We start from the raw sequence: 13,947 nt of genomic DNA on the forward strand, positions 1-13,947 counted from the left end.
ATCACACATTCAAGCCCCCTGTTTTCATGTATCATTTCAATCTAAATTCTTCACTTTCTTCTTACACATTACATTTCAGCATAGCAGTTCAGCGTCAGCTTTTCAGCATAAAGCATTCCCACTAGCAATTTCTTCAGGAATTGCATTCTCTAGTTGACTGTGAAGTACACCAACAAAACAGATGTTCTAATTACCTTAAGAGAGTCCTATAGAAGGCATAAAGAAGGAGAATGTGGTAAAAAAAATCTGCCGCCCTGCCGCCCTGCCGCCCTTGATGAACTCTCAACTGCCAAATGCTTGACACTACTTGCGTAAGTAGGGTTCTTTTAAAAAATTACGGCATTTGCATGACAAAGGCACATGGCTTCAGGGTACTAAAGAGGGAGGGAGGGGTTGGGGGTCTGAAGGAAGGCAGGAGACAGACTGAGACTTGGACAGACGCACTGGGATCGCTGGCACTCTCCCAGTCAGGAGACCAGAACTGTGCTGGATATGCTGGATATTGAAGCCAAGGCAGTGGATGAGGAGTCAGGACCAGAATTGGGTTTGAACATGGAGTCTGTTCACAGATTACTCAAAGAGACTCTCTGCTGCTTCAGAGGAAAATGGGGAGAGTGCATCAATGTTTCAGGAAAATAACTTGTTTTTTCGTACATCTGGATCGAGTGGAAATATATTTTTTAAATAAGTTCATCGGTTTATTTTAGTTGGAGACTACACTGGCTTAGAGATGACTGGAGCTCTGCACACTGGACTCATGCTTTTCTCTTTTGTGGTAATTACAATGTTATACTGTTTACACCAGAGACTTGCAAATAGTACATTTTTAATGTGTTATTAACATTTCATTGTTTTAAAAAAAAAAGCTAGTCAGTTCATCAACTGAATATGTTACTGGAATATGTTAATACAGCATTGATAACTGTATTTAGCCAAGTTAAAATACTATAGTAAACTAATCATGTTCTCCTGTAGGTGGTATGTGAGAGTGAGCCGACACATGCTGGGCCAGACAGAGCTGGGGATTTACACGGTGAGACTGTTAATCACTTTTCGGGGCTATTTAGTGGGCAGCAGTTTTATTTAGTGGTATTGACATCTCTTTTTCCTTAATCAAAACATCAACACTTATTTGACTGAAACATCACTATTTCTAATTCATGCTTGTCGTGATTGTTTTTTTTGTGTGACCTTGCAGAACAATCCAAACTGCTCCACCTAACTTCTAACTGGGCTTTTCACCTGTTCAATGAATCACTGGACTTCTCGGGGGCAGACAGATTCTGCAGGGGCCAGTTCAGCTCCCTTGTGCCTGTGGAGCAGTCAGAGGACAGAGGGGGGGTCTTGGAGCTGCTTCAGCAGGCCGCACATCGCTCACCTGTCTGGATCAGAGATCCTGCCAAGGCAGCCTCCAAGCCTCTGGCCCTCTCCAAACAGTGTGAGTGTAATCATTGGCGCTACAAATCAAATAAAGTATAATAAAATACAAAAAATAAAGTTACAATTTGATCAATTACCTTTCCCGGCTTTTCTTTAGATTTACAGTTCCCAGCTCTAAACTTCCCAAGAGATTCTCGTGAGGGCTTTGCTCGTGTCAACATGTCCTTTCCCGCCCTGTCCTCCATCAGTGTGTGTGTTCGTGTTCAGTGGAACCCAGAGTGGATTGAGGTGTCCACCATCTTCTCCTACGCTGCACCTGTGTTCACCAATGAGTTCCAGCTGAGAGGCCAAGTGGACATGCAGGGACGCATCCTTCTGGCTCTCATCATCCACGGGAAGCACCTGCCATATAAGGCATCCTTCCCCAACGACGGAGATTGGCATCACATCTGTGTCACATGGCACCTTAGCAACGGCCACTGGGCTATCTATGTAGATGGTGACAACAAGGACATGGGCTCAGGCTCAGACACCTCCAGGAACATCTATGGTGATGGAATACTTATTCTGGGTCAGGATCAAGATTCATTTGGTGGGAATTTCACAGAGCCTTTTTTTGGAAATATCACTGACCTGAATGTGTGGAATATGTCTCTGGAAGCAAGGCATGTCCGTGCCCTCAGTGCATGTTCCTCCAAAACCCAGGAACTGCTTTTTAGTTGGAATCTTGAGCACGTAAGCAGCCACCCAGTGGTGAGCGAGGTACAGGCCCTTCTGTTTTGCCCAGGTGAGATTACATTCTGTGTGCTCAGTTTCATTTCAGAGGCTGTCTCTATTAAATTAGAATGTTATCATGCACACTAAGAATTGCTGGGATATTTCATATAACCTACCTCCACAGTGGTTTGATCATGCTGGTTGGTGCCTTTTACATTATTGCGTTGTTTACACAATCATGGGTAGTTTTAGTGCAGCCCATCCGCTGGGTTAGTGGCTGGGTGATACTAAAACAATGCTGAAAAAACTATCATCCTCTCTTCCTCCACAACCATGTGCTAGCTACCTAGCGGCTAGGTCACTTCAACCATGTGGCTTGGTTATCTGCTTTGTTTTGTCAACCAGTGGTCCTTTCAATCAATCTCCTACAGCAGTCCTTCAATATATTAAAGGAAGGTGCTTTTTTTACCAATCATTCCTGTAGAGACCGCAGAAATACCAGCCTAAAAGTTACTGAGTGAAACTATTTAGGAACAGGCTATGTTTATACTGCAAGTTATGAGTTGCTCATCTTTGGGTTTGGGATTGGCCTACATCCTGAAGTTTTTATGCTCAGTCTAACACTTTTAACAGATAATTCTGTAAGGAAACATGAAAATAAAAACACCTATGTATGAGGTAAAATCCTCATTTTATTCTAATCTATTGTGGGGATGTGTTTATTGTAGCACATGCTTAAGGTTGAGCCATGTTCAACTTGTTTGCCGGTCGACACTGTGTTGTTTGTCGCCAAAACATTGCTTTTAAAGCCAGGCTGTGTCATTCTGAAGAATGAGGAAACCTATTCTAGCACTTATGTTGGTCTGAACGTTGCCTCATTTGGAAACGAGGCACTGGGTTAACCTTACTCAGTGGTGTAATGTAACTAAGTACATTTACTCAAGTACTTTACTTAAGTATAATTATAAGGTACTTTGCTTGAGTATTTCCATGTTATGCTACTTTGTACTTCTACCACACTACAGTTCAGAGGTAAATAGTGTATTTTCTTTTTAGTCCACTACATGTATTTAATACCTTTAGTTATTACTAACTAAAGGTATTAAATACATGTAGTGGACTAAAAAGAAAATACACTATTTACCTCTGAACTGTAGTGTGGTAGAAGTACAAAGTAGCATAACATGGAANCTACACGACACACGTACTACACACACACACACACACACACACACACACACACACACACACACACACACACACACACACACACACACACACACACACACACAGTGATTACATACCGCCAAGACAAATATAACCGGTCCCACAAAGGCCCAGATGGTGTCAGTCTTCACGTTGAGCCAGCAGTGATCCTCTGCCTTATACTCATCCACTGATACGGCCAGTGTGACACCAACTATGAGAACAGGTAGTCCTGAAAAACAATTCAATAAAATAAAAAGAACCCTGGCAGTGTTGTGACAACACAAGAATCAGCATGTTTGAATACATATTTATGGAGCAGACTGTTTAGTCTGTTAGCTTCTCTTCTCTATTTAGTCTAAAGCAGAATGTGGAGCGCTGAGAGGAACACCTTAATATTGTTAGTGAACTTATTCACACAATGTTCTCAGCAACATCACCAATCACAGATGGATTTGGGAACATTACCAGTAACAGCTGCAGAATGTTTAAACTGGGTTAAGGTTCACTACATGCACCACAAGTGCAGTGATGATATAAGTTAACCATGAATTCATCATTGCATTGGACCAGTATTGAAGCTCCATTAGCAACTCCTGTGAGCTGCAACCTTTATTACACCCCCAACACAAGAGCTACGAGGCCCTAAGAGTGTGAATAGAGGACAGGTCATTGATACGTCCGGCATGGATCCCCGTCCATTATCAGATCGTACAAGGTTCGGTCCTGAGGAGGGTGCATGCGTTTAATGGTTTCAAAATAAGAATCATCTTCTGGGGAGTTGTTATGGCATCAGCAAGTTATATTTGAATAGTGCCATTTGTAATCTTCTGGAAATACTGCAAGAAATGTCATGGGCTCAAACACAGAGGGTTACTCCTCTAGGGACGGATGATTGGATGGGATTGCAGATGCTTCACTCCAGCCTCAGACTGATAATACTACACTGAGGCTAACAGAAAGAAAATCACTTCCAGAAATCCCCCTCAGTGAAGCCAAAGAGGAGCACATTGAAAAAAGAGAAATAAGAATTCTGGGAAATGTGGTCTAACTTTACAGAAAGCTTTAGCAGTACAAATCTGGTGATGTGAGGTACATATACAGATTGTTACAAGTCATGTCTGTGATATATTATACTGTATTATTGGATATACAAATAAATGTGCAATGTCATTTGGACTAATATTGGATTGAAACTGCAGTTCATGTTTTTGAAGTGTTTTAGTTGTTTACTCTCATCACAGAGATGTGATTATTAGATCAACATGATCAAAGTCATGGAAAACATTGCAGCACAGTTTATTTATTTGCAGCACAATTTCAATCTTCTCAGAGAAACTGAAATACCTGAAATGAACTGACAACGTCCATTACTGGGACATATTGCTTACAATATAATAACAATCTTTCAATTTGGGATAAACCAAAATATTTGGGGAGATGTGTCTATTGATATAATAGGAATAAAACGGATTGGATCATCATAAACACCCTGGTCAACGTATTCTATGGTCTTGGAATCACATGACTATATGGAAACAAACTCGATCCTAGTAACCCTGACAACCAAATGAAATACTAACACAGACTGTGGACTTTAAAAAAGTCATTGGTAATTTCATTATATTATAGTTGTATTATATAGTACTGTTTTATTGAACCAATTCACAACTCAATTGTGATAATGGCTTTGAAAATTGAATTCTTCGATGCAACATAATATGTGTATGCATTCCATGTCTACAGGAAACTAATGGTCCTAATTGAAACTCCATCTAGACCAGTCACTGAAGAGCGATGAGATTTACCCCAGCCAATGATGTAGTAGAGCTTCATCCTGCGGTCTTCACTGATGTTTACCGACACCACTTTGCTCCAGAGCAGCAGACCTTCCACTAGCATCCAGGAGAAGGAGGCCATGAAGAAGAGGTGGAGCAGGGCGGTGACCATGAAGCACGCTGCCTGCAGGATCACACAAACAGAGACCTGAGGCTGGGACAGAGTCTGAACCACATCTCTCAGAGGGAAGGGGTGGTGCTCTTTTCTTGAGTTAGAACTTCATTAGTACTCTGTAAAAACTGAAATGTTGATTTTAATGAAATGTTTCAACGTTTGTCAATTGTCAAAGTTTCAGTCTTTCAGTGTAGTGAAGCAAAAATCTTTAATTGTGTCCTGAAAGTGAGTGTCCAAAACACATAAAGGTCATTGGTTGATTTCAAACAATTTTTGTTTTGAGACTGAATTGGAAAAAAAGAGATGTGGGTTTCAAATCAAAAGTCTTGAACTGACACTAAATGGAAATAATTACGTAAAGTAGAAGTGACGCCAGATGTTATTGCAAGTAAAGTACTTAGTCAGTATACCTAGTTCAGTTCCACCACAGGTTTCAAAGCATTATTGATGAAAACAGATGAGATCTTTGGCCGAAAAAGAGAGTGAGTGAGTGAACCAACAGTTAGTGTGAATATAACCCTGCACTCATGTATGTGAGTTCACCATACTGTCAGTTAAGTATCATAAATGTTTAGCTTACTGTGAAAATAGGTCATAAAATCATAGATGGAGTCTCACCTCATTGGCAGACGCCCAGTCACTGCACATCAGCAGCAGCTCAGCCACGCTCAGAGCCACTATCAGGTTCTTATGGACGGTGGTACGGTCTGATTTAGGGACACTGCGCGCACACACACACACACACACACACACACACACACACACACACACACACACACACACACACACACACACACACACACAAGATTGTTTCAGTGTGGTGCTGTTTTGTTTCCCTTACACATATTGATGTGAATCTGGGTTTTATTAAATGCTTTTCACCCTCTGCGCTTTACAGAGTGCACTCTGTGTTAGTGACTCACCCCACAGCAATGAAGAGGATGAAGGTGAAGAGGAGGCCACACAGAGACACTCCACAGCCAATGAACGTCAGCACCTGCAGAGCTTTTTCATTCTCCGGGCTCCTCTGGAACACACACACACACACACACACACACACACACACACACACACACACACACACACACACACACACACACACACACAGAACATATGAGCTGTATATATTTATAACACACACAGTGATAATTGGACGGAGCAGTGTTACCTGGGCTTCATAAACCTGCAACAGCAATGCAAAGTTGGTGGTGTGGTTGCAGTAGCACACGGTGTATCCATAATGTTTGGACACGACATCACAGCCTTTGGTATTCCACCACCCACCGGCTTCAGGACTAGTTAGACACAAACACAACATACTTACATAGGTGCGTTTAAACACACAGAAATCCGAATCATGTTCATTGGTACTTACTTGAGATCAAAATCCCAGAAGGCACACACTGGATCATACACAGTTCCAGTGGGATTCTGTAATAAACATAGTATATATATATAATGTATAAGGAAAAGTGATGGGTGATGGGTGATATTTGAGAGTTTTGGCTCACCTGAACTCTGTGCTGGAGCTGGAAGTGAACGGCTGTGCTGAGCGGCTGGTCGTCTCCCAGCACTGTGGTGGATATGACAGAGGAGCCCAGCACGGTGCCCAAATACCTGTTACACGCACACATTCACACAATATAACAAAAGACACAAAGGGCAAGCTAGTCCCTATAAAATAAATAGAAGTATAATATTTGAATTGCATTAATAAATAAGCAATTTATTTGGTTTTCAAAGCCTATCAAACAAATAGTACTGTGACTTATACATATAACATACCTGTTATTACTTTAATTTCTTTGACAGTGTGGTCAATAAAATAATGATTGCAGCATAAATGTTATGCTAGCTCATTAGCATGACTTACTGGCACAGTATTGGAATGAAGCTATTGTCAAGCTATTGTAATATCTTTGTATCTGAGAAAACAAATAGCTAAGGAGGTGGACTAAACTCCAAAAGAGTCAGTTTAGTCATGTAACACATAGTTCCTGATTCTGTTTAACAAAAAAAATGTGTAGCTTTAATCAGGATTTAAACGTAATACATGTAAGAAAAGTACATGTAAAGAAAGCCAAAAGCATTGATTCCCGCCTCCACTCGAGTGTGTGTTACCTCTGGCTGCCGTCAGTGACCGTAGGAACCATGGTGATGTTCTCCTCACGATTGAATAGCGGCCGCAGAGAGCCGTACCACGTGTTGACCAACGTGAGCTTATGGAAACCTGAACATTGAACACAACAGCAAGAGGCGGCTTTCATCAGCTTGCTAAAGACAGATAAAACATTACTGAGAGAAATTTAGTTAATTTAGGATTACTAATTGTTCACCATGAATGGTTGTTTCAGAAAAAGCTGCACTGCGCCTCCATCTACACTTCACAGCAAGACCTTGGGAGTGTAAGTAGCTGAATGCATGCTACACATTCACAGTTTGTCGTTCACTTTCAAGACTGAAATGTGTTTTCTCTCTTTGCAAATACTCAACGCTGTGATGGATAAGTATGAATAAGTGACTACTTTAAATTCAAGTGGAGGAAGATGATTGGTTCTTGCAGAATTTTCCTACCGTTGTTATGGAGATCCTGTATTTTCTGATTTGGAACTGAAATACAGTCCAGGTTGGTGAGTCTCTCTGTCTCGGGCCCACAGAAGCTGGACCCTCTGGAATCTGAGGACCCTCTGGACCCCCCCCGCAGCCACTGCTGCTGCACCTCCAGCTCTGAAAATAAGGATAACATGGTTTCATAGTAAAATATTATATTTAATGCATGCATTAAGGGAAATAATATTTAAAAGAAGATGCTTTTTAATGTAGATATTTTACTCTGTTGAATTTAACACCTGTTTCTAATCTTCGCAGACCTTTGAAGTAATCAAAATATAAAAACTAATTTAGATTATTAATCTGAGCTGAAACGTGTTACCATGGCAACATATGTATCCTGGGTTTTAAGATCTTAATACTTCAGTCTCAGGAATGTACTTCAGATTTTCGAAATAGTCCTTAAGTACAATAACAAGATAAGAAAAATGTGACACCAAAAGAGAAAAATCTAAGTTTTAGAAGTTCCATCATGAACAAAGCTGCACAATGCAAGTGCTGTGCTATGCCCGATTTCATACACGCACGCACGCACGCGCACACACACACACACACACACACACACACACACACACACACACACACACACACACACACACACACACACACACACAAACACACACGTTCCACCTTAAGCCTTTTACTGTCCAGAATGTCAGCCGCCGTCTCCAGCACCATGGCCTGTCAAACAGAGTTTGAGAGGGAGTGTGTGTGTGTATGTGTGTGTGTGTGTGTGTGTGTGTGTGTGTGTGTGTGTGTGTGTGTGTGTGTGTGTGTGTGTGTGTGTGTGTGTGTGTGTGTGTGCGTGCATGTGTGTGTGTGTGTTTGTGTTGGTGACTCACTGATGTTGGGTTTGAGAATGGTCATGTGATCAGTCTCTGCCATTAAGCTGGCACTCAGGCTGGTCACCATCTGGTCAATGGTGTTGACCACATCCATGGGTCCGTTCACCACCTGAAACACACGGAGCAGCTGCACCTCAGCAGAACTTACCCACTCTGCCCTGCTTGTAAAAGCTGAAGAGGTACATTTCAAAATGACTACTTAAATGCCACACAATGAGAAAATGCTTTCAGCATCTTTTTCTGTGGAATGCCAGCGTCTACAGACAGTTTGGCTGAAGAGGGTACACACAGGTCAATGGATTGGCCTATAATGATGGGAGCAATTGTGGAATTTGCCATTGTCTGTTTTGAAACCCCCTCCTTCTGAATTCAATATGCCCGTCCAAGAGCTGAGCCTTGGAGACAGAGCTGGGAGCCGAGCGGAGGTTTGTGGATGTGTACGGCCACAGTGTTTCAGAGTGCTGCTCATTCACTGAGGCTGCCTGAGGTGGCCTTGGAGCTCTGAGAGGCCGGGGGGGAAGGGAGCTATCTGTCTATCTATCTGTCTGTCTATCTGTCTGTCCGTCTGTCTGTCTATATATCTGTCTATCTATTTGTCTATCTATCTGTCTATCTATCTATCCATCTATCTACAGTACCGATCTATCTATCTATCTATCTATCTACATTCTGTTATATGCCTGTAGAATATACTATTTCACATTTAATATGTACTGTTATTCCCTGTTTCTCATAGAGAAATCGTTCAAATTTGATTTAGTTTATTGATCTATGATATGTTATGTTTAATGAATTGGTGTAAAGTTACTACGTACATTTACTCAAGTACTGTATTAAGTACAATTTTGAGGTAATATTTTTGCTTATTTTTACTTCTGCTTCAGTACAATTCCGAGGTAAATATTGTACTCCACTACATGTATTTAATACCTTTAGTTAGTTTGCACAATTGGATTAATGTTGTGAAATATAATCAACACTAAACACAAACATATGATTTATATTATTCTGATTTGGGCCGATCTGCAGAATGAATAATACAAATAAATAAAAATAAAAATAAAAACTTGTACTTTTACTTGAGTAAAGTTTTGATTGAAGGACTTTTACTTGTAACAGAGTATTCCTACAATCTGGTACTTCTACTTTTACTTAAGTACAAGATCTGAGTACTTCTCCCCCCTCCGGTGTGAATACAATATGCAAACTGCACAGATTTGTAAACTCACGCGTCAGGGCTAAAGAAGGCAGGGTTCATGTGCTACCTCTTTGATGGCCTGCCACTTGAGGGCGTTGTCTGCGCTGATGATGCTGTCCGCCACGCTGATGAAGTGCTGGCTGAGCTCCTGGACGGAGGTCTCCTTGGTGGGGGGCTGTGTGGGGACGTAAGCAGCCAGAGACAGCAGCTGGATGAGGGACACCATGTCCGCCGGCTGCAGTCCCTCCTGCTGCGTGTCCTGCAGGGCCTGCACAGAGACCTCCAGCAGGGCGGACACCTGGGACAGGCTGCCCCGCCCCGACGGCTGCTGCCCCAGCACTGCCTGGGGGGGGGGAATCAGGAGTCATCAGCATATCATTTTGGGATTTGTATTAAAGGTGAGGTATGTCATTTTGGAGAAACCAGCTCGAGTGCGCTAGAATTTGAAAATACACAACCGGAAAAAATCTGCCTCTTCCTTCAGACTTCCTTACAGAGCCCCTCCTCCAACACACACAAACGCGCACATGACCAATGAGGGCACAAGATAAATTTGTGCACAGATGGAAGGCTGACAGGCAGGTAGGCCATCCAGTTATTTTTGCCGGGCCGGCTCAGATGATTGGTCGTGCTTTTTACAGTACTAAGGCTTCCACAGATTACATTTTTTTATATATTTATTGTCAAAGCATTTCATATATTCATTGCTATCTGGATGTTAAGAGCATTCCATGGAATATAACAAAAAGTGTATCTGAAATAAATGATATACCCCACCTTTAACTGTTATATGCAAGTTGTTGTTGTTGTTCAAGTTAATCATTTATCAGTATTTTTATCACAAAAGCATTGTCGTTTTTAGTCATAAAGCAAAACAAACCCCCTATGGATTTTAAATAGAAGCCAAAGTTAAGCTTCTAATCAACATTTTGGTATCAACATAAACTTATAAAATGCTAAAAACCCATTCAACTCTGTCAGATTTACTTTTAAATAAAGCAGAATGATGTGTGCCAAAACAATCTATGGCTCTTTGCTAGGTGAGGTTAACAGATAAATAATGGTTTGACAGCAAAGATCCTTGGAAGATGGAACATTTAAAGCAGTGAAATCTTTAAAGAAGTGGAGGAGAGTTTTTGTGGATGAAGATGTAGCGTTGTGTACCTGGCTGTGGTTGGACAGCTTCATCAGCTGGTTCATGAAGGCTGTGGGCTGCGAGGTCTGAGAGTCAATGATCTGCTTCATCTTCAGGAAGCGCTCTGTGCCCAACACAACGAAACGTTATGAAATGATGGCAGGATGCTCAGCTGTTCAGAGAACTCTTCAGCTGGAAGAGTTCCACCCTGAGCCTCTGAACATCCTGAAAAAACATAAAACTCCCAACTGAGCATGTCTCTGACCCCGCCTCTTCCTTTGTACAGTACTATTATCTCATCAGTCAATCTAGTGGATATGTATGTATCAATTGCTTCACATCACGTACGCAAACATCATCTTACATCCAACATTTTCAGAGTTTACTTTATTTCCCTTCAAGTGTTCCTGTGCATGGGCTGTTATGGGCAGACTTTTTAACATTTAATTACAAGGGCTGAATGCTAGCCATTGAGTTAGGTAAACACTTAAAAAAATGTTTGACATGTTACTATTGCATTTGTACATGTGGTCAAAAGTCAAAGTCCGAACTGCTTTAGAAATATCTGAAATGTCATAAAAGATATCAGAAATTCCTTCTTAGAAAGAAAAAAGGTTCAGTCTAAATGTAATGGATAGTTTTCAGATATCAATAATAGCATTTCCAATATGTAGCCCAGATGACCCATTCATTTCAAATATGTAAGTCATAGGTGATTTGTACAATTTTGACAAGATAATAAATCTCCTTTTTTGATATTTCAAATTCAATTTTGACTAATAAAAGGAATTGTAGATTTATTGAGATATAAGTGCTTCATATGTTTGCTAGTTACAATCGTATTCTAGATAACTGTTTTTAAATTATAACTGGTGACAAATTCAAGCTGACATATCAGTTTAACGTTTCTTTATGATATCTGTAATGAGGGATGAATTCTACAATGAAAACTGCAAATAATAACAGTGGAATTGTTGAGATCACAAATGACCATTTCCACTAGTGAGAATTGAATATTTGATATCATTTTTTTTGCTTCAAGTCATAATTATGGACATGATTTGGAACTACAACATCTTCAAAAAATTGAATTACTGTACTTGAGCATTACATAGTTGTCATTAAATCTTCCATCAGATATACAAAATAAACATTTCAACTGGCAGAAAATATGTTGGTCAAATCAAGAATGAACATGTTTACAAGTATGAAATAATTGTTAGATATTAACTATGTTAACTAGAATCGCTACTATTTGGAAAATATGAATACGTTGACTTCTTGGAATTCTAGCAACTCAAAAAGCAATTTTGACATGTACAATTGCTGTTGGTATAATGATAGATTTGAAAACGTCTGCCATTGTGTTGCAGAAGGATTATAAAAAAGCAAACATGTCACCTAAAAGGCGTCAAGTCAGCTGACTACGCCTGTTTCTTTAAGTGCTGAGCAATAACTAAAGAGGTGTGTACTAGAGGACGAAGATTAAGATACTTCATTTAAAAAGTGAGGGGGATAACGTGTTAAGGAGACTTTAGAGTATAATACATTTTACAGTTAAGATAGCAAATAAGTCTTTCAGAAGATGCATTGTATTCTTTGTGTCATTGTTTTTCTTTTGAAACACGGACTGGAATACATACAATATTAAACAACCGAGCAAATTAAATGTTTTTGAGTTTGGTCAACACTCCCTCTGGGAATAAGGTTGCATTTTGGGTAGTGGCGTCAGTATTTCTGAAATCCTGTTTCTGATACGCAACGACTCAACTGTTCTGCATGGGTACAGTCCATACTGTTTGCATGCCTTGTCTTTAAGGTTCGCAGGAAAAACATGTATTTACTGCTGTAATAAGGTGAAGATGCTGAGTTAAGTAAAGTACATGTTTCAGCTCTTATGCTGCAGGGTTTGTCAAATCAATCACATAATACAGGCTCCACATATAGTGATTACCTTTAAGTCAATATTCATCATTACTAACATTAATATAATAAATTAGAAGTCAAATCCTGATCTGTTCTGGTGTGTCTCCGCTCACCTCTGCTGCTCCGGCAGATGAATGGCAGTTGATCAGAGCAGTCTGTCAGGCCGAGGAGGGGGGGCTGATCTGAGCCGCCCTGCAGGGTCCTGCAGCCCTGCAGCTCCATCTGCTGGTGGACTGCTCCTGGCACAGTGACACACATTACATTACATTACATATCATTTATCACTTTTATCCAAAGCAACTTACAATGAGTGCAAAAACCATAAAGAATCAAACTCCGAACAACAAGGAAAGTGTACGCACAAGAACACAAGAGTCAGCTCTATTATATGTTAATGTCATCAATGGTGAAAAGTATCAGCAATGAGATCAAATGAGATAATCAGATAACAATTAGATTTGAATAAACATTGTGATTTGAAATGAACTTTAAAAACAACTTTAGGCTTGAGTTGTAATCGTACAAAAAAAACCCTGACTGCATGGATCTTAAGAGAGTAATATAAACTGTGACAGTCGGGGGGTTATTGTTCACTCTTTCCCTGCACTGCTCCTCACTGCTGGAGCTGTGGGAGTCCCCCCCATTCAGCGCCTCTCTGCCCCTCTGACTCACCTCACTGCCCTTCATCCTGCGGCACATTCTAACACTCTCTAGCCCAGGCCTCTTTAGGGAGGATTTTATCAAGAATGACTTGAAAAGTAAGAGACAGGCAAATAATAAGAACTAGATAAGAAATGCTATGAAGGCCGCCGGATAGATCAGTGGTTAGAGTTCACATCCCATATATGGACACTGCTGCTAGTAAGCCGGATCGAACCTTGAGCCAGCTGAATATCTCATGGAATGTCCTTCCATCCGTCTCCTTTTCAACAGAACTCCAATAAAGGCCCTATGGCCCAAAATTACCTTTATACAAA

General features: G+C 40.7%; 2 protein-coding genes across 2 annotated transcripts; one reads left to right on the forward strand and one right to left on the reverse strand.

The window, feature by feature from the left end:
* The first annotated feature begins 493 nt into the window (after nt 1–493).
* LOC104952359 (probable G-protein coupled receptor 144) lies at nt 494–2,251 on the forward strand. Its single transcript, XM_010779170.1, has 4 exons — nt 494–775; nt 976–1,033; nt 1,199–1,438; nt 1,538–2,251. Exons 1-4 carry the CDS (start codon nt 731–733, stop codon nt 2,242–2,244), a joined length of 1,050 nt encoding a protein of 349 aa, XP_010777472.1. The 5' UTR covers nt 494–730; the 3' UTR covers nt 2,245–2,251.
* A 472-nt stretch (nt 2,252–2,723) lies between these two features.
* LOC104952360 (probable G-protein coupled receptor 144) lies at nt 2,724–13,669 on the reverse strand. Its single transcript, XM_010779171.1, has 15 exons — nt 13,588–13,669; nt 13,084–13,209; nt 11,074–11,168; nt 9,977–10,252; nt 8,709–8,820; nt 7,831–7,983; nt 7,378–7,486; nt 6,768–6,873; nt 6,632–6,687; nt 6,425–6,551; nt 6,180–6,283; nt 5,875–5,977; nt 5,112–5,265; nt 3,385–3,535; nt 2,724–2,736 (listed from the first exon to the last, which is right to left on the reverse strand). Exons 1-15 carry the CDS (start codon nt 13,667–13,669, stop codon nt 2,724–2,726), a joined length of 1,767 nt encoding a protein of 588 aa, XP_010777473.1.
* Between the last annotated feature and the right edge of the window lie 278 nt (nt 13,670–13,947).

The sequence above is a fragment of the Notothenia coriiceps genome, unplaced genomic scaffold (assembly GCF_000735185.1).
Source record: "Notothenia coriiceps isolate Sejong01 unplaced genomic scaffold, NC01 NC01_scaffold00019881, whole genome shotgun sequence".
In the NCBI taxonomy this organism is placed as follows: domain Eukaryota; kingdom Metazoa; phylum Chordata; class Actinopteri; order Perciformes; family Nototheniidae; genus Notothenia; species Notothenia coriiceps.

Coding starts and splice junctions, on each gene's coding strand:
- LOC104952360 (XM_010779171.1), bottom strand. CDS start 13,669: ATGTGCCGCAGGATGAAGGGCAGTGAGGTGAGTCAGAGGGGCAGAGAG. Junction 7,487..7,830: donor ACAGGATCTCCATAACAACG/GTAGGAAAATTC, acceptor TTCAATGTTCAG/GTTTCCATAAGCTCACGTTG. Junction 3,536..5,111: donor CTACTACATCATTGGCTGGG/GTAAATCTCATC, acceptor ATTGTTTTTCAG/GACTACCTGTTCTCATAGTT.
- LOC104952359 (XM_010779170.1), top strand. CDS start 731: ATGACTGGAGCTCTGCACACTGGACTCATGCTTTTCTCTTTTGTG. Junction 776..975: donor TCATGCTTTTCTCTTTTGTG/GTAATTACAATG, acceptor GTTCTCCTGTAG/GTGGTATGTGAGAGTGAGCC. Junction 1,034..1,198: donor CAGAGCTGGGGATTTACACG/GTGAGACTGTTA, acceptor GTGACCTTGCAG/AACAATCCAAACTGCTCCAC.